The sequence below is a fragment of the Nerophis lumbriciformis genome, linkage group LG05 (assembly GCF_033978685.3).
Source record: "Nerophis lumbriciformis linkage group LG05, RoL_Nlum_v2.1, whole genome shotgun sequence".
Lineage (NCBI taxonomy): Eukaryota > Metazoa > Chordata > Actinopteri > Syngnathiformes > Syngnathidae > Nerophis > Nerophis lumbriciformis.
Window position 1 is genome coordinate 36,777,259 of NC_084552.2, and position 18,739 is coordinate 36,795,997.

The following is an 18,739-nucleotide window of genomic DNA, read 5'->3' on the forward strand; positions in this document are numbered from 1 at the left end:
TCATCATATTTTCTTTTCGGTTGGCTTTATGGTTGATTAGGCCCGTCAGATTTTTGTTTTTCTGAAGGCGCTGGCTCTGGCTCTGGTTCGACGACCTTTGAGGTGCCAGTCACAAATGTATCCATTTTGTGTAATTGTGGTCCACACATTAGCCTGCTACCCATCCGCGCGAAAGTTTGATCCGCTTAGCCCCGCCCCCATTAGTTACTGTTGCTATGTCTGTCAAACTTTCGCTCCTACCGAAAAATTTAAAGCCTACAGGAAAAATAAGTAATTTACATTTATTTATATAGCGGATTCCACAGACAGAATCACAAAGTGATTTACAGTGTGTATAGAAAATGAAAGCATAGTAAAAAAAAAAAATCTAAGAATATAATTTTAAAAAAAAGAATTAAAGTGAAATGTCCTCCCGTTCCTCGCGCCCCACCTGTCATGTCTCTATTCCCCACCAGTGGGGCGCGCCCCACACTTTGAGAAACGCTGCTGTAGTGTAATGCCCGCAGCTAAAAGCAACTGCGTGAGAACGTATACTCGAATATCACGATATAGTCTGCGTGAGAACGTATACTCGAATATCACGATATAGTCATTTTCTATATCGCACAGAGACAAACCCGCGATATATCGAGTATATTCGATATATCGCCCAGCCCTAGTTTGAACTGTACGCTCCTTTTATATTACAAATGACAACAGTGGAGACTGAATGCCCCACAACGAGGATAGAGAAAAAGGAGTTTATTGATGATGGTGCGGGCTACGTTTGCAAAATTTTGTGACTTATGCGAATCCCAAATACACAACAGCAGGAACAAAACACCAGATAATGTCTCCTAAAAGGTACGTTTTTGTGGTCCTTGTATACGCACCATAATACTCGTATGTTGAAGCACTGCACTTCTGACTACGGTAACCGTAATGGGCCGACAATCCCTTAAGCGGTGCAGCTTCGTATCTTACCAAAGTCTTACTAAAATAATTTGAGAGATTTTTTTTAATGCTGTGTGTTATGTTCTATATTCTCAATGAAACATTGAAGTGTTGGCCTTGCTTGCTAACCTGTACTTGCTGGAGTTATTCAGTGAACAGGTGTCAGTCAACCTGCAGTTCACACGTTGCACTTATGTGTGACTGTCATCTACTGGTCACACTTATCATTACAACTTGTATCAAATAAAATTGCTTTGAGGTTGTTAAGCACAACCACAATTAGTCCGTACATTAGGCGCACCGGGTTATAAGGCGCACTGTAAATATTTTGAGAAAAACAAAGGATTTTAAGTGCGCCTTATAGTTCGTAAAATACGGTACATTTTCAGTGGACCTTTAGCCTCTCGCTCTTCAGCACAGCCTCAATTATTATTGACAGAAGGAAGAGCAGACTGACAGCTTTGAGGATTAACATACAGGACTGTCTCAGAAAATTAGAATATTGTGATAAAGTTATTTATTTTCTGTAATGCAATTGAAAAAAAATAAACAAATAAAATAAAATAAAAATTCATACATTCTGGATTCATTACACATCAACTGAAATATTGCAAGCCTTTTATTATTTTAATATTGCTGATTATGTCAAACAGCTTAAGAAAACTCAAAAATCCTATCTCAAAAATGTTGAATATTTCCTCAGACCAAGTTAAAAAAAAAGATTTATAACAGCAAAACAAAATCAAACATTTGAAAATGTCAATTAATGCACTCAGTACTTGGTTGGGAATCTTTTTGCAGGGATTACTGCATCAATGCGGCGTGGCAATGGAGGCAATCAGCCTGTGGCATTGCTGAGGTGTTATGGATGCCTAGGATGCTTCAATAGCGACCGTTAGCTCATTTGCATTATTGGGTCTGGTGTCTTTCAGCTTCTTCTTCACAATACCCCACAAATTCTCTATGGGGTTCAGGTCAGGGGAGTTGGCAGGCCAATCGAAGACAGTAATGCCATGGTCAGTACACCAGTTACTGGTAGTTTTGGCACTGTGGGCAGGTGCCAGATCATGCTGGAAAATGAAATCATCATCTCCATAGAGCTTTTCAACAAATGGAAGCATGTAGTGCATCTTGGATTGAATGCAATAATAGGATGCGCCGTTTTGTGGGTGATGTTATTTACGTGGCTCCACTTCAACAGCGTTTTTTTTTTGTCATCTTTGTCTTTGTAGTAGTCTTTAGCACTTCCATATCCAGCCTACTGACAGATTACGTTCGAAATATATGCTACTTTGTGTTAGAAATGGTAACAGTGGAGCATGCATGTACATATACGAGAAAGTCTGCCTCACAACAAGAGGATACCGAACAAGAAAGAGCCTATTGACTACGGCGGCGGTCGCGCGCAAAAGGATAGCGAACAAGAAGGAGCCAATTCACTACAACGGTGGCAGCGCGCAAAGCACTTTTAGTAAATCTCTATCATAATTCGCTGATGTCACACTTGGAAAAAAACGTTACGAAAGGGGGAAATTCTAAACGACTAGTTCCCCGAAAGTATAAAGGAAGGCAAAAGTGTTTTATAAATATCTCAATGGCTCCACGGTTTGATTTCTATTTTTCGGGACATAATGCAGATCCCAAATAAACAGTAGGTACCAATTAGTAAGAAAAGTTGGCTTTGCTTTAAAAGTTCCCTTTAGGTTGTGTTGTGGGCTTTTAATTTCTTCCTTCAGGGAAGCAGAAAATACAGTTTTCTTATATATATATATATATATATATATATATTTTGTTTTGTTTTTATGTCTATATTTAGCAAAGTACAAGAATACAAATCTATTGCTAATACAGAAAAGAAGAAAAGTATAGTCATAGTATCTGTATCAGCTGATATACAAAGTTACAACTTTTTCCTGTCCGGTATCAATATTGCATCGGGCCTACCTCGTAAATTACAAAAAGTAAGGCTGCATAAATTCTTTCATTGTTTTGCCAGAAAACCTGACGCCTCAAACAGTGTCGCTACCACTACCACATCTAAATCTGCTAGTATCCCCTCTGCAAAACCTGCTGTACTTTCTGCAAAAAGGTTGGTTTCCAAAGCAAAGGATGTCTCATGCAAGCAGGTCACCAAGACGGTGAAAGGAGCTCAGAAGAAAGGTCCAGTAAAAAAAAAGTTAAAAACTACCTTCACTGTTAAGTCAGCTCAAGGGTCAAAGGTTATTAGAGAAGCACCCAAATGTGAAGTTCTAAAAAGTGTTGCACCAGGAACTGCCCTTAAAGAAGAGGAGGAGCCATCCAAATGTAGAACTGCAGAAAAGCAACACAATCTTAAGGTCTCGTCTAAGCTGATTGCCACCAGAGAGCAAAACATACAACCAAAAGTGGTCGATGCGGTACCAGCAAGCGTGACCGAACCTCAAAGACACCAGCCCACACAACCGGAAGCAGCCAATGCTGGACCAGCAAGTGTTACAGAACCTCCAAGAGATCAGACCACACAACCGAAAGCAGCCAACGTTGGAATAGCCAGCGTGACCAAACCTCTAAAAGACCATACCACCACGGCCGAGACCGCATCACCAGAAGTAGTTGATGATAGACGAACAAGAGTGAAAGAACCTCCAAAAGCGCTAACTACACAACCAGAAATGGCCAATGTTGCACCAGCAAGCATGACAGAACCTCTAAGAGACCACACCGCAGAGGCCGAGACCACTCCACCAGAAGCAGCTGATGTTGGAACGGCAAACTTGGCATGTTCGCCAGAGCGAGCAGTGGCTCCAAAATCCGAATTTACAGAACCAATGGTAGTGGACACTTTCACAAAGACAGACCCACAACTTGACAAAAGTGTGAAAAACCAGCTGAGTACCGAGCCCCTAGTGGAATCAGCAGTTCCACCGGCGGCCCCCAAAAGGGATTTACTAATTAATCGGCAAGGTGAAGCTGATGGGGACGCAAAGCTAACACAAGCACGAGACAAAAAACAAGAACAGAAGCAAGGAGGTTGGTTAGCCACCTAAATGTTGACAAACCAGTGACTTGTTCATTAAGTCTTGTTTCCACAGCAACAGCATCCAAGACTCCACCTAAGGCAACAGTGGTGCAGGATGTGATATCATCACACAGCGCTGAGGCTGCAGCCACACTCACCATTGGAGAGATGATGGAACAACATCTGCTTCAAAAAAGAATCGGTGAGTCTGACACGTCAACAATTTACTAGTTGTTATTTATTTGTAACTTTGTCTGTTGCAGTATGCCTCAAAAAGAAAACCTGCTTTTCAGCAAGGGTAAGAACGTCACTTTATGCATCTGTGCATTTGTTAGCATGTTGAAGTAAAAGAACAATCACAATGTTCTGTTTGTCCAGTTTCTGTTACTCAACAAGAGGCAGTTGTTGATCACGCACCTGCCCATATATGATGGTTCCTACAGTGAGGAAGACATCGCCCGGTTGTTGGAACCGTTTGGATTTGAGTATTCGGACAAGAAAATCTACGTTATTCCTCAAACGTGCATGGTATGTGTGACTATTGCATGATTCTGGACATGCCAATTTTCTTGCTTACTATTGAGATTTATACTCTGAGGGATATTTTCACACACACACACACACACCATATTCAGAGCCATGTGCTTACATTCCAAATAACTCAAGAAAGGTACTTTTTTTATAAAGGGATTGTCATTTTGATTAGACTCCTCATTATCTTGTGCTGATTTGAAGAAACTTGCAATTGACTTCTAACGTTCTTCATGGAAGGTCCCCGAAGGACCATTGGCGGGGACTTCCTTAACAGAGTTGAAGAAGTCTGAAAATAAAAGGCAATGAGACATGGCACGCTCGCTCACTCTACAGTGTGATAGAAGAAACGTTCTTTAAGTAATGTGATAGTGATAATTGATGGCCAATGACGTTGGCTCTTATTAGGTAAGAACCCAGAGCAGTAAAGCCAACTCGCCCTGGCTGGCGAGACTGGAGTAGAGTGCAACATGATTATTTAAGTAAAATGGCAGCGTTTGTTAGCGATGCTGCCTGTTTAGTAAAATGAAATAAATCCTTTTTTAGAAATAGGATCTTGTTTTTGTGCAGCCTTAGTAGGCACTTTGAATTACTCTTATGATTATACAATAGTGCACTTACCAGATGTGAATGTACACAAAATCACTTATTGAATGACTTCATTGGATGTCTCTTTGTGACCTTCAGGCGTTTGTTCAGATGGAGAGAGAAAAGGATGTTATGGCTGCTTTCATCGCCAGCAGGAACAAAACATTTGCACTCGAAGGCTGGTGTAATAAATTGCAACTGCATGTGTTGGGTAAAAATGTCTCCATGTCGCCGGTACGCAGTAAGCACTTTGGGATGCTGTGAAGGGGCCAATATTAGCTACTGAGTCAAATATTTTGTGTTCCAGATTGGTTTTTACGCATCGCTGATGGCCATAATGAATTCTGTAAGTAAATAAAAACATTGTGAATGTAAGGATTATTTTTGTGTCTTTTAATTCTTTTACCTTTAAAACTCCAGCCTGTGAGTGACTTTACGTCGAGAACCATCTTCATCAAGAACATCTCTCCAAGTGAGACTATCAGCCTCCGGGAAGATTTAAGGAAGATAGTCTCTGTCAAAAACTTCCTGCCTCTCCTTAACAAGGTGCATTGATGTCTTGATGATATGTCAGTGCTGAATGTGTTAGTCATATTCAATCTGCTTGTTGCAGCTATTTGTTGAGTTTGAGTCTGATTGTGATGCTGATCGCTTCGGAGTATGGTACTCTTTGCTGAATCGGTGTCCTGCCTACCATGTCCACAGGCTGTGGCGTCCTAAAATAAAATGCCCTGCTCCACGTAAGCTCACTGGGACAGACTGACAATATCATATGAAATTTAAAGGCAGCGATAGCAAGCTTGCTTTTCTTCACAGTACCAATGCTTCCTGAGAAAGCCATGCCAGACAGCAGTGTGGCGGTTGCCGGGGCAACTCTTCCTACATTAGAGTTCAGTGTTCCGGAGGGAAGCTACTCTCCATTCTTGCTGACCATACCACAGAAACCCTACCTGTTCCCAACAACGTCTTCCTGGTTTAGTATCCCAGGTGAGAGCCCACAGTGATGTAACCAATGGACTCATGTAATGAGGCTTCCGTCTCTCACATGTTGTGGTCTTCGCAGAGTTTCTGACTATCAAAGACGAAGCTGACATTTACGAGGCCGAGCGTCGAGGTGTGACAGCTCCAACGATCATGTTGACAGGTTTTAATGCAAACTATAGTTACGATCGTGTGGCCAAGCTGGTGTGGCCATATATTTCCCAGAAGGACCTTCAGTCTAGGTACTACAACGTAATCGTGCTGCCAACCCAGAGAAGGGTGAGGACACTCCAGCCTTCTCCTGACACACACACTGTTTGGACATGTGCTCATCACGCCTATTTTGGTTTGCAGAGCTTTGTGCATTTCAGTGAATGGAGCGCCTGCTGCCGATTTCTCCACAATCACTTGAAAACGGAAGTGGGGGACCAAACCAAAAAACTCTCTGTGCACTTTGTCCTGTCACCCATGTGTCCAGAAAGCAGCGAGGTATGGACTCTGGAAAAGAGCAGTCAAGGTGCTCCGATGACATTACTCATCATTTTACTTGTACTCTCTTGACAGGAGAACTTGTACAAAAGTCTGATGCAGCTGAGCAATGCTGTGAGTCAACCAAGAGCTACTGACAAAGGAAGTGGAAGCCGATCCTCAGGAATGCTTTGCTTTTTGCCTTTCAGCGCGTTGGACAACTGGAGACGTTGGCCGAGCGCCTGCTTTGTGTGAATGTCTCCTGGATCTGCGAGTACATTGTTAAACTTGTATTAGATTTTGTCACATCTCATGCAGCTGTTGTCAACTTCTTGCCTCTGGATAATCGGGTACATGACAAATACTGTCGATCCAAATTACTCCAGGTGTCATATGTGTCTATCAGAAAAATTATTTGCCTTTTCTCTATAAATCTCCTTCTATCTCTCTATAAATCTCCTTCTATTTCTTAAAAAAAATATAAATCTGTCTCTACCTTTTCTTTGTCGATCTATCTCTATATATTGCTCTCTGTCTCTCGCTATCTACACCACAGATTTGCATCGAAATGGCCGACACTACAGGCGTTAAGTGTGTGGAGGAGAAATCCAATGATTTGTCAACAAAATTGCGGTAGGTGTGCTATCCCATTGTGTGTGTGCCCATGCATGCGTGTTGGCAGCCTTTTGACACAGCATTTTGAAAGCAATATTTCTCCTTGCTCTGGTTTTCAGGTGTGAAGTTGAAGGCATTGAGAGGTATGGATTCTAATGTGTTTGTCATGGCAATAGAAAACATAAAACTTGGTGCTAGCTCTTTGTTTGGATTTGATTTCAGTGTAAATACCTTGAAAAGGCGTCTGATGGATCACAGTGTGATTACATTGTGCCCTGAGACGGACAGGAAGAAAGTCAGCTTCCAGGCTGCTGTGTGCTCCACGGTTACTACTGCTCTATCAGCTGTCCCTGAAAGAACAACAAAGGTGGCACAACAACAAACTAAGACTAAAGATAACGTTGGGAAAACAGTGGCCCAGGAGGAAAAGAAAATGACTGCAAAAGTGGAAGATGGAGCACCGGGAGCCTCGGTGGGTCCTTATGCTGCTCCCTGCTTTCTAAAAAGAAACAATGCAGGGGTAAGTTGTGGTAGCTCAATTTCCTCGTTTATTGTTGTCATCCCTTGTCTTTTTCATTGGAAGCCAGTGAAAACACTGCAAGCCTGAGAAAAGAAAACAAGATATTATTCAAGTAAACTGTTAATTTTCATTATTTCTGTCTTTTCCATCCAATCTAAGGTGGAGTTTACTGAAGACCGCATTCCTCCTTGGGCACTATTTTGTGAACCTTTTCAAATGGATGACTTTGTTACTGTGGATGAAGTTGGGGAGGAAAAAGCCAAAACGAGTTCTACTGAGTTCTCCTCCAACCTGACTTCCAAACAAACCAACACCAGAACCACAAGAAGCTCGTCCAAATGCAGCCCATCTTCTCACTCAATGTCTCAAAAGTCAAAGAGCTCCTTTAAGGCTGAAGAGTTAAAGGCTGAATCTCAGAGATGTTTGCAGGCTTTGTCTTCTTCTACTTGTAAAAAAGATAGAATGATAACTGTTGCAACCAAGGAAAACTTTCAAGTGTTGGACACCGTGAGCGATGAAGAGAAACCTTCCTCAGAAGACCAGAGCCTCAAGGAGCTTAATATCTCTGGAGATGGCGCTACTGAGGTCCAAGTAGCTCCAGAGCTGCATCCCATCAGCCAGTTTGAAAATGACACAAAACAAATGTGCAAGGAAGAGGAGACTTCTCCACAAGTTGACACACCCAGAAATGTAGATGAAGCAAACAAATATATTTTCATGTCTCCTCTAAAAGACAAAGGAGACAAACAGAAGACAAACAAGAAAGATGATAAAGAGGTGATAGCAGAATCCTGTCAAACAAACAAAAACGACGATGACAAACACCCTCGAGATACCTCGGGTGGCCTGCTCTGTAAAGAAGACCCTATGACTTCACTAGAAGAAGAAGAAGCTGCATACCAGGTGATTGATTCTGTGGAAGAGCAGCCAACTTCCACCAAGAATAAGGCAGACAGTGAGCGTGGGGTGACTTCTTCAAGTAGAGCATCCAAGAGAGAACAACACGAGTCTTCAAAAACGCATCAGGCTATAGTAAAGGACCCCACCACCTTTGGACCTCCTAAAGCTGAGCAGAAGTACCAGGTTGTTGATAATATCCAAGTTCAACAGTCAAGCAGCAGATTGACACCAGATAGAAGGAGGAGGAGCACCCGAGGGAAGACCCAGGGTCCAACCATAAAGGATGAGGAGACTACTTTCCACATCTTAGACTCTGTCGACACTGAGACAGTACAAGAAGAACCCAGCATCACAACCAGATCCAGCAGAGGAAAAAGAGGAAGGCCGCCAACGAAAGATGCCCCGAGTGGGAAAAGAGGTCATGGAGAAATGACATCAACGAGGAAAAGGACGAGAACTTCACAGGAAACCACCAGAAAAGAAACACCAACCAAGAAAACTGAGCCTGTCCTCAAAGACAAACAGAAGAGTCCCCCAGCTACAAGAGGAAGGGGAAGACCTAAGAAATCAGTCGAAACCACTAAAAGCGAAGATGACTGCTTAGACGTTTGTGATGAAGAAGAAGCCACATTCACGGTCTTGGACTGTGTGGAAGACGAGATGCTCCATGATGAAGGTCCAGCCAAAGAAGATGGTGGTGATGATGATGAGAAAGAGGGTAAAGATGAGGCTGTGGGAACATCACAACATACTAAGCGCACTCAACCACACCACCAGCCAAGACATTTGTTTTCTTCCTCTTCAGAAGACAACACAACCTTGTTGACAGTGGATAAGGTGGGAGAAGTTGTTGACAAAGCATCCCTGCCCAACTGGAGAAGCACACTGATCTCTGGTGAGCATCATCAGGATGTTTCCTTAGAAAAGAAGGAACAAGATGCTTGTGATGAAGAGGAAGCAGCCACATTCCAGGTCCGGGATTCAGTGGAGGAAGAGCCCCTATGTGATCACAATAGTCCTAAGAAGGATATGGCTGACCACCAACAAGAGGAGGAAGAGTCAAATAAGATCATGGATTCTTCGAATGAAGATCCAGCTGAAAAAAAACCTTTAGATGGTGATGATAAGGAGGACAAAGATAAGGCTGGAGAAACATCCTGCCATGCAAAACACACTCAACACCACCAGACAAGACACCTTCTTTCTTTCTCTTCGAAAGACAACACAAACTTGGTGACGTTGGATAAGGTGGGAGAGGTTGATGACGAAGAAGCGTCCCCGCCCAAATTGAGAGGCAGATCCAAAAAAATTAGACTGACTTCTGGTGGGCATCATCATTATGCTTCCTTAAAACAGAAGGAAGAATGCACTGGAGATGAAGAAGAAGCCACATTCCAGGTCCTAGATTCTGTAGAGGAAGAGACGCTCTATGATCACAAAAGTCCAAAGGAGGACATGCTTGACAATCAACATGAAATGGAAGGTGAGTATCGAGTTGTAGATTGTATGAATGAAGATCCATTCAAGAAACAGCCTTTAAATGGTGATGATGATGAGAAAAAGGCCAAAGATAAAGCTGGGGAAACATCACAACATACTAAACGCACTCGACAAAAACGCCAGACAAGACCCCCTTTCTCTTCCTCTTCTGAAGATGATACAAGCTTGGTAAAATTAGATAAGGTGGGAGAGTTTGATGAAGAAGCATCCCTGCCCAACAGAAAAGGAAGAGCCAAAACGAGAAGCAGAATGACTTCTGGTGAGCATCGTCGTGATGTGTCCTTAGAAAAGAAAGAACAAAATGCTGGTGATGAAGAAGAGGCCACATTCCAGGTCCTGGATTCTGTGGAGGAAGAGACGCTCCATGATCACAATAGTCCAAAGTCCACTGACAACCCACTTGAGCAAGAGTACAACGCTATGGATTGTTTAAATGAAGGTCCTGCTGAAGTAGAGCTTTTAGATGGTGATGAAAAGGAGAGTCAATATGAAGGTGTGGAAACATCACAATGTACTAAGCGCACTCGACAGGGCCGCCAGAAAAAAAAAACAAGCTTAGTCACTCAGGACAAGATGGGAGAGGTTGAACGGGTAGAGCCTGATGAAGTAGCCAACTGGAGAGGCAGAGCCAAGAAAAGGAGCAGACTGACCTCTGGTGAGCATCATCATGATGCTTCCTTAGAAAAAGAACAAAATGCTGGCGATGAAGAAGAGGCCACATTCCAGGTCCTAGATTCTGTGGAGGACGAGACGCTTCATGATCACAATAGTCCAAAGAAGGATATGACTGACAACCAACTTGAGAAGGAAAAGACAAATAATATGGATTCTTTCAATGAAGGTTCAGCTGAAGTAGAGCCTTTAGGTGGTGATGAAAAGGACATTCAAGATGAAGATGTGGAAACATCACAATGTACTAAGCGCACTCGTGTAGGACGCCAGAAAAAACACACACGCTTAGTGACTCAGGACAAGGTGGGAGAGGTTGAACAGGCAGAGCCTGAAGAAGTGCCCAAATGGAAAGGCAGAGCCAAAAAGAGAAGTAGACCGACCTCTGGTGAGCATCATCATGATGCCTCCTTAGAAAAGAAAGAACAAAATGCTGTCAATGAAGAAGAGGCCACATTCCAGGTCCTTGATTCTGTAGAGGATGAGACACTGCATGATCACAATAGTCCAAAGGAGAATATGACTGACAACCAACTTGAGAAGGTAGAGACAAGTAATATGGATTCTTTGAATGAAGGTCCAGCTGAAGTAGAGCCTTTAGAAGGTAATGAGAAGGAGATTCAAGATGATGTGGAAACATCACAACCTACTAAGCACACTCGACAAGGACGCCAGAAAAGACACACGAGCTTAGTGACAAAGGACAAGGTGGGAGAGGTTGAACAGGTGGAGCCTGAAGAAGTGCCCCCGCATAACTGGAGAGGTAGAGCCAAAAAAAACAGACAGACTTCTGGTGAGCATCATCAGGATGTCTTAGAAAAGCAGGAACAAGATGCTGGTAATGAAGAAGAGACCACATTCCAGGTCCTTGATTCTGTAGAGGAAGAGACGGTCCATGATCACAATAGTCCAAAGGAGGAGGACATAAATGACAGCCAACATGAGGAGAAAGGCACATCTGGAGTTGTAGATTGTTTTAATGAAAAAGTGTGTGGCAGCATTAAGGAAGAACCTAGTGAGGACATCATCTCTGTCAGCACATGTGGAAAAGTCAAACTGGAAACTGACGAGAAAGAGAAAGACAAGCCCAAACTAATGCACCCTAACAAAGACAGCAGCGTTTGGAAGCTCGACCAAGTGAGCGAGGAAGAGGATAATTTTTCTGACGACATGGCCGAGGAGGAGGAGCTGAAGAGGCGAGCAAGGGTGCGAGAGCTGAGCCCAGATGTAGTAGAGGAGATGGCCGTGGGAACAGAGGAAAGGGAGCCAAGTGAAGGAAGTAAGGATAAAGAAGAGTTGCTCACTCTGGATGACATTTCTGACGGGGAGCTACAAACTCTGGTCACTCTGGATGAGATTGTAATGGAGGAAGAAAAAAAGGTTCAACAAAAGACACACACTCCCCGCCAACATAGCGAGGACGATCAATCAGAGGACTGTCTGAACGATCAGGTGATTTTTTTTCATCTTGTTGTGGAGATACTTATCTTCCATGAGTGACATTACTAAAGGTCATTTGTTGGTTCTTGTAGACTTTGCTGACTTTAGACGGAGCAGGCGGTGAAGATGATTATGACGACGAGGACGACGACAAAAACACAGGTGTTTTTCCTATCTACACACACTTTTTTGGTTTGTTAATGATAATGGGAAATGTGACTTTTTTTTCCGCATTAGAGGCCTTTGTGACGCTGGATCAGGTGGGACAGGTTGAAGAGGCACAGTCGGAAGACATGACCCCGCCCAGCTGGAAGAGACGCAGACAGAGTCCTGGTTAGCATCACAGTGTCACAAAGTAGCACCGCTTGCCCCTTCCCCTTCCTTATGTTGTTCTTTCGCAGAGGGGAGCACAAACAGAGGGATGGAAGCGGTCTTAAAAGACCATCCAGCTACCTCCTCGCCAAGCGTCCACCAGGACAAAGAGAGAGAGGAGGACTTTAGACAGACTACAATTGGGAGCAAATGGGAGGCGGACATTATTGCTACAGAAACAAAGCGAGCACGTTCTCTGTCTCCATATGTTTCAACAAACTTTAAACTGCCAGCGTTTAAACCCAACAACCCTCTCGGTATGACACACTCTTATAGTTCCTAATTTCACTTTTGTACAATTGATCAACTCTTCATTTCCTTTTCTTGTGTGCAGGTACAGAGTTTGTGGTGCCCAAACTTGGTTATTTCTGTGAACTTTGCTCCATTTTCTGCCTAAAAGAGAGCACAGCCAAAGAAAAGCACTGCAGCAGTGAGAAACACTACAACAACCTGAAGGTACATGTAATGATTATTCATCATGTATTCACCTGCTCCTAATGAGCGTGTATGATGTCTTTCCACAGAAATATCAGCGTGAGCAGAAATCGAGCGCATCAACCCAAGGCTCCATCTCTGACTGAGTTTCGAAAAAGGCCGCCATTTTGGCGGCTCGGTGGTTTACTGTGATTGAAAACTTGTTTGTCTTACCTAATTTACACAGTGAAATATCACTTTACACTTTAGCCAGAGATTTGTCAAATCATTAAAAATGTACTCAAACAGAATATGTCGTCATGCTTTCTAGATGATAAACAGTTTCACTTTATTTATTCTGACATTTACATCTACTAAGAATGAGCTCCCTTAGAAAAACAAATGCCATTCCTTCATTTGTATTTTGTCTCACTATGAAAGTGTTTTTTGTTTTTTTGGGGCAAATTTGGTCCTCGACAGCAGTAGTTCCCAACTTTTTTGTAACTACCACGGACCGGCGGGGGGGGTTATGATTGGCGACGGGGGAAATAATGAAATATAATAAACGTGAATCCTCTGTGTACTCAGTCCATTATACATACATAAAAAAATCACGTGGAAAAATATATACATGACAAGAACCAGCAATTCCACACTACTTAAAACATTAAAAACGAATATAAAGTGCATGAGAAGTTTAACTCACCGTAACGCTAAATCAATGGGAGCCCTGAGCTTTTCTCTGCAACCAGCCGGTCCTAACTGAGGGTAATGGGAGACAAAGTGTGTTGCTTATGTCCAGTCTGCTCCATTGTTTGTTTGAGAGGCAGTTGCCACATACTTTGCTGAGCGGGCCTTTTCACCTGTTGCGATAAATCCATATTTCAAGTATGGCTCCTGGTATTGTCTATCAAAAGCTTTCTTTTTGTTATAAGCCGTGGGCTGTTCTCTCTTCGCTGTGCCTTTTCCCCTTCGCAAAGAAACGTTCTAAAGACATCTGTTTTTTACTCATTTTGCTAGCTGGGCGCTCAAGTGACCAAGATATAACCGAGAGAATCCGGTCATTTTTCAAAATAAAAAAGCCTTCAAAATAAAAGATCGTTCGGGCTCAGATAATAAATAAAATGGAAATAACTAATTATTTCTTGTGCGGCCCGGTACCAATTGATCCACGGACCAGTACCGGGCCACGGACCGGTAGTTGGGGACCACTGCTCTACAGCTTTGTGCTTGACTTGTGCAGTCCATAAGACAAGGCACATTTTATCAAATGTGGCATACTAGATGTGGCTCCCCTTTAATGGCAGCATATCAGTTAAACACATGTGAAGGAACTAGATCACTGAGTTTCAAATTGTGGTATGGTAAACAGACTCCATGTAGTGGTACGCCAAATAATCAAATTAAATATTCAAACACATTGTTACTGTTCAAACTGTGTGGAAGGTACAGTGGTAAAAATTGTAAATACATTTGTTAGATAAAACCTCTGCCTTGTTTTTAATGGAAATGTAGACCATACTTGCCAACCCTCCCGGATTTTCCGGGAGACTACTGAAATTCAGCGCCTCTCCCGAAAACCTCCCGGGACAAATTTTCTCCCGAAAATCTCCCGAAATTCAGAGGGAGCTGGAGGCCACGCCCCCTCCAGCTCCATGCGGACCTGAGTGACGTGTTGACAGCCTGTTCACACGTCCGCTTTCCCACAATATAAACAGCTAATGATCGAGGGCGAGTTCTTGGTTTCTTATGTGGGTTTATTGTTAGGCAGTTTCATTAACGTCCTCCCAGCGCGGTAACAACACACAACAACAGCAGTCAAGTTTTCGTCTACCGTAAAGCAGTTCGTCTGCCGTAAACAGCAATGTTGTGACACTTTTAAACAGGACAATACTGCCATCTACTGTACATGCATATGTGACCCACTCATAATGTGTCACATTTTTGTGTTGATTTATTTATTTTATTTTGTGATTTGAATTCGTTTTTGGAGCTGTCATTACACATTTATCAGTATTCACATTGGTCGGTAGGGGGCAGTAGGGCGTTTCTTCCCAATTGAATGCTATCACCTGCAGACCGGAAGTGTCTTGTCATTCTGATGAGAGCGACCAGTCTGTGAACAATTGAAACGTCCTGTGTGCTTGTTCCTCCTGTATAACAGGTTAGTTTTGGTGAATCAACTCACTGAATAATATCCATGTGATCTTTATAAGTTTAAGTACGCATTCTGATGGTGGAGCCTAACTCTAAAGTGTTTGTGAGTTGTAGTTTGTATTTGTGAATTAATCCAGTGCACAGCTGCAGTAATCAATACAAAAAAGCGACGTGAGTGCGCAATGTTTATATAGGAACTTCTGATCCTAATTCAGACTCCCAAATTAGAGCTCCCGTTTTCTTATTGATTTTATAATGTATATTTGTATAATGTGTGTGTTCTGAAATAGTGACAGAGAATAGAACAAGGATGGACAATTCAACCCTTAACTCAACAATGAGTAGATGAGTGTTATGTGTGTGACACACACATAACACTGTGTGTATATGTGTAAATAAATGAACACTGAAATTCAAGTATTTCTTTTATTTATTTATATTTATATATATATATATATATATGTAATAATATATATATATATATATATATATATATATATATATATATATATATATATATATATATATATATATAGCTAGAATTCACTGAAAGTCAAGTATTTCTTATATATATATATATCTTAACCACGCCCCCAACCACGCCCCCCGCCCCACCCCGACCACGCCCCCCACCCCCCACCTCCCGAAATCGGAGGTCTCAAGGTTGGCAAGTATGATGTAGACCCACTATGCTACTGTATTTTATTAGTGGTACTTGGGGAGCGAAGTGTTTTCTGAGGTGGTACTTGGTGAAAAAAAGTTGAGAACCACTGAACCGGATTATTTCCACTAGCTTTTTGAAATTGTATTTAAGCTAATTTTAAAGCCATTTAACAATTCCAATGCTTTAGTAGGGTGTCAACTTACAACTGAACAATTTAACTTTGTCTCTAATTCATAGAAAACAATCTGAAAATAGGGCATTTTGCCTAAAATTTGCTAGCGAGATATATTTCTCATAATAGCAAAAAGGCTACAAAGACAAATTTCATTATTTGAAATTATGATTTTCAATTAATGTCTTCTCTGCTTCATATGAAAGTAAATGTGTTTGATGCCAAAACGTGTTGTTACATCCAAATAACTAATAGATACACTTACCCTCGTTCTTTTGTTCAACTATCAAAATAGGTCACTGGTATAAATGTTACAGTGTTGGTCTCACTCCCCCATAAGCATTATCGATTGTATACGTAAACATAAGTGGATGCCACAAGAGCGAGCTTCCGCAAAGTTGAGCCCCGAGGGAGAATAATTAATTACCTTTATAGCAAAAGAACCAATAAGTCCAAAGTGGTTTCACGAGGGTGGGGCCTATCCATCCATTCATCCATTTTCTACCGCTTGTCCCAGTCCAGCACGGTGGAAGAGGGGTTAGTGCGTCTGCCTCACAATACGAAGGTCCTGAATAGTCCTGGGTTCAATCCCGGGCTCGGGATCTTTCTGTGTGGAGTTTGCATGTTCTCCCCGTGACTGCGTGGGTTCCCTCCGGGTACTCCGGCTTCCTCCCACCTCCAAAGACATGCACCTGGGGATAGGTTGATTGGCAACACTAAATTGGCCCTAGTGTGTGAATGTGAGTGTGAATGTTGTCTGTCTATCTGTGTTGGCCCTGTGATGAGGTGGCGACTTGTCCAGGGTGTACCCCACCTTCCGCCCGATTGTAGCTGAGATAGGCTCCAGTGCCCCCCGCGACCCCGAAGGGAATAAGCGGTAAAAAATGGATGGATGGATGGATTGTCCCAGTCCAAGGAAAATCAGATGATGAAGAGGGAGACATTTGAGTAATTCCATCCATCGATGAGGGAAATTTTTGTCAAGGATGTTCAGCTAAATACAATTATAATGTAAAAATATCTGAGGCTAGTTCCTCTACAAGATTTGAACCTTTGTACCATTATTTAGCTATTGAAAAAAGCTTGAACTTGAGGTTACATTTGGAGATTTTAGTCTTTACAAGGGATTAGATGTTTGAAATACACATCAATGTCTCCAAAACAGGTAGTCGGGCAGGCCTGAAGTTCAAATAAGCAGCTGTTGGAAGTTTAATGAAGATCAAAACAAATTTATGAATTTAAGTGTGTATTCTCTATAATATTTTTACAATGCTATAACATAACACCATGAACAATCTTAACAGTATATAATACACGTAACATAGCTTTAACAATAATTAGTAGTATTTAAAAAAACAAACATCTTACGTGTTCCACCTGGTCTGGTATACCACTATGCCAACTTAATGTGTATTATATTTATAGATGAGAACATTTTGTTGTAAACTGTGAGGTGTGTGTGTTAAATTAAATCATGTTTGTTTTTACAAATGACAGATGTGAACACAATCATGTATTGTCTGTGGGGTGTGGTTGCTTTGTATAATTATGTGTCATTGAAAGGGCATTGTATGACTTTTCTTAATTTGATTACATGCTATAGTATAATTTTATTGTTATAATTTTATTGCATGATTTTTTTATCTCTTTAATTTAGGTACTGCATATGGAAATTAGTTATAATCTGGTGCAGAACATATCTGTCTTTGAGCTTAATTTCTCTGTGCATTGTCCCTTCAAATAAAGACTAAACTAAACTATCATTTTTTGGTTCTTAACAAGGCGTCTCAGGAATGAAAATACCGGAGTGTGACTCAGCAACCTGCAGTACTGCATCCTTCCATATAGGATCACTGTTGGTGCACTTTGAAGGTCTGCGCATTAACGTTAGCAGACCTAAAATACTTTGAATATACATTGACTTTTTTAAAATATAAAATATAAAAAATTGTGTCACCACTATAATTTTTACTGTAAATTGCTTTGGTTCTAAACAAGGCGTATCAGGAATGAAAATACCGGAGTGTGACTCAGGAACCTGCAGTATCGCATCCTTTCCATATAGGGTCGCTGTTGGTGCACTTTGAAGGTCTGCGCATTAACTTTGGCAGACTTAAATTATTTTTAATATACATTGACTTTTTAAAAACTGAAATATTAGAAATGGTGTGAATGGTGTCATATTGAAATATTTTAGCACAACACGTGTTGTGGGTTTTTACCGGCTTCGGGACCCGAGAATGCCATAGTAATCAGGCAAGTATTCACAATTGTGAAGAAGGATACTAACACTTGTACTTTTTTAAACATTTTGTGTCACGTAAAACTGAACAAATGGAAGAATCTTCGACTATTAGAATGCGGTGGAAAGAGGAAAAGAACAGTTATGTCCTCTGACGTCACTTAAGGGCCTAATGGAGGTACTGACATAGTTAGCCCCTTAACGTACACATTATTATTAGGACAATTAAAATAGTTCAAAAATCTACATATTAGTCGAGTGCGGAATGATAAAAGTTATTTTGTGGTGCATTGTTGAACTGTGACTCCAGGTCGAACTGTGACCTCATATTAATTAAGATTGTTTTGTTGTTTGCTGTATTGAGTAGTGTTAGTTCTATTAAGGAGTGTGTGTTTGTGTGCAAGCATGTGTTAGTTAGAGAGAGGTATGGGCTTTGGGTGGTGGGGAGGAGGGGGGGGGGAATTTAATAGTCTCTCTCTCTCTCTCTCTGTCGCCATTCTATACCAGGGTCTCTCGTCCTGGTCCACTTTCTGTGATGGAGCTCTCCTCTGCTTAGGGACACTATTTGGATATTT

At 41.7% G+C, this 18,739-nt stretch overlaps 1 protein-coding gene across 1 annotated transcript in view; it reads left to right on the forward strand.

Annotated features, from left to right (window-relative positions):
* The window catches only part of LOC133606538 (uncharacterized), a 33,079-nt gene extending 19,839 nt beyond the window's left edge, over positions 1 to 13,240 (forward strand). The window contains exons 11-32 of the mRNA XM_061960597.2: positions 2,930 to 3,942; positions 4,005 to 4,133; positions 4,195 to 4,229; positions 4,310 to 4,459; positions 5,150 to 5,284; positions 5,358 to 5,396; positions 5,471 to 5,596; positions 5,664 to 5,790; positions 5,867 to 6,037; positions 6,114 to 6,310; positions 6,386 to 6,520; positions 6,596 to 6,634; positions 6,709 to 6,849; positions 7,056 to 7,132; positions 7,234 to 7,257; positions 7,337 to 7,634; positions 7,794 to 12,155; positions 12,236 to 12,305; positions 12,381 to 12,476; positions 12,545 to 12,772; positions 12,850 to 12,971; positions 13,040 to 13,240. Coding sequence (XP_061816581.2) covers positions 2,930 to 3,942; positions 4,005 to 4,133; positions 4,195 to 4,229; positions 4,310 to 4,459; positions 5,150 to 5,284; positions 5,358 to 5,396; positions 5,471 to 5,596; positions 5,664 to 5,790; positions 5,867 to 6,037; positions 6,114 to 6,310; positions 6,386 to 6,520; positions 6,596 to 6,634; positions 6,709 to 6,849; positions 7,056 to 7,132; positions 7,234 to 7,257; positions 7,337 to 7,634; positions 7,794 to 12,155; positions 12,236 to 12,305; positions 12,381 to 12,476; positions 12,545 to 12,772; positions 12,850 to 12,971; positions 13,040 to 13,096 — 7,771 coding nt within the window. The 3' untranslated portion in view covers positions 13,097 to 13,240. The remainder of the gene's footprint in view (positions 1 to 2,929; positions 3,943 to 4,004; positions 4,134 to 4,194; positions 4,230 to 4,309; positions 4,460 to 5,149; positions 5,285 to 5,357; positions 5,397 to 5,470; positions 5,597 to 5,663; positions 5,791 to 5,866; positions 6,038 to 6,113; positions 6,311 to 6,385; positions 6,521 to 6,595; positions 6,635 to 6,708; positions 6,850 to 7,055; positions 7,133 to 7,233; positions 7,258 to 7,336; positions 7,635 to 7,793; positions 12,156 to 12,235; positions 12,306 to 12,380; positions 12,477 to 12,544; positions 12,773 to 12,849; positions 12,972 to 13,039) is intronic.
* The last annotated feature ends 5,499 nt before the right edge of the window (positions 13,241 to 18,739 follow it).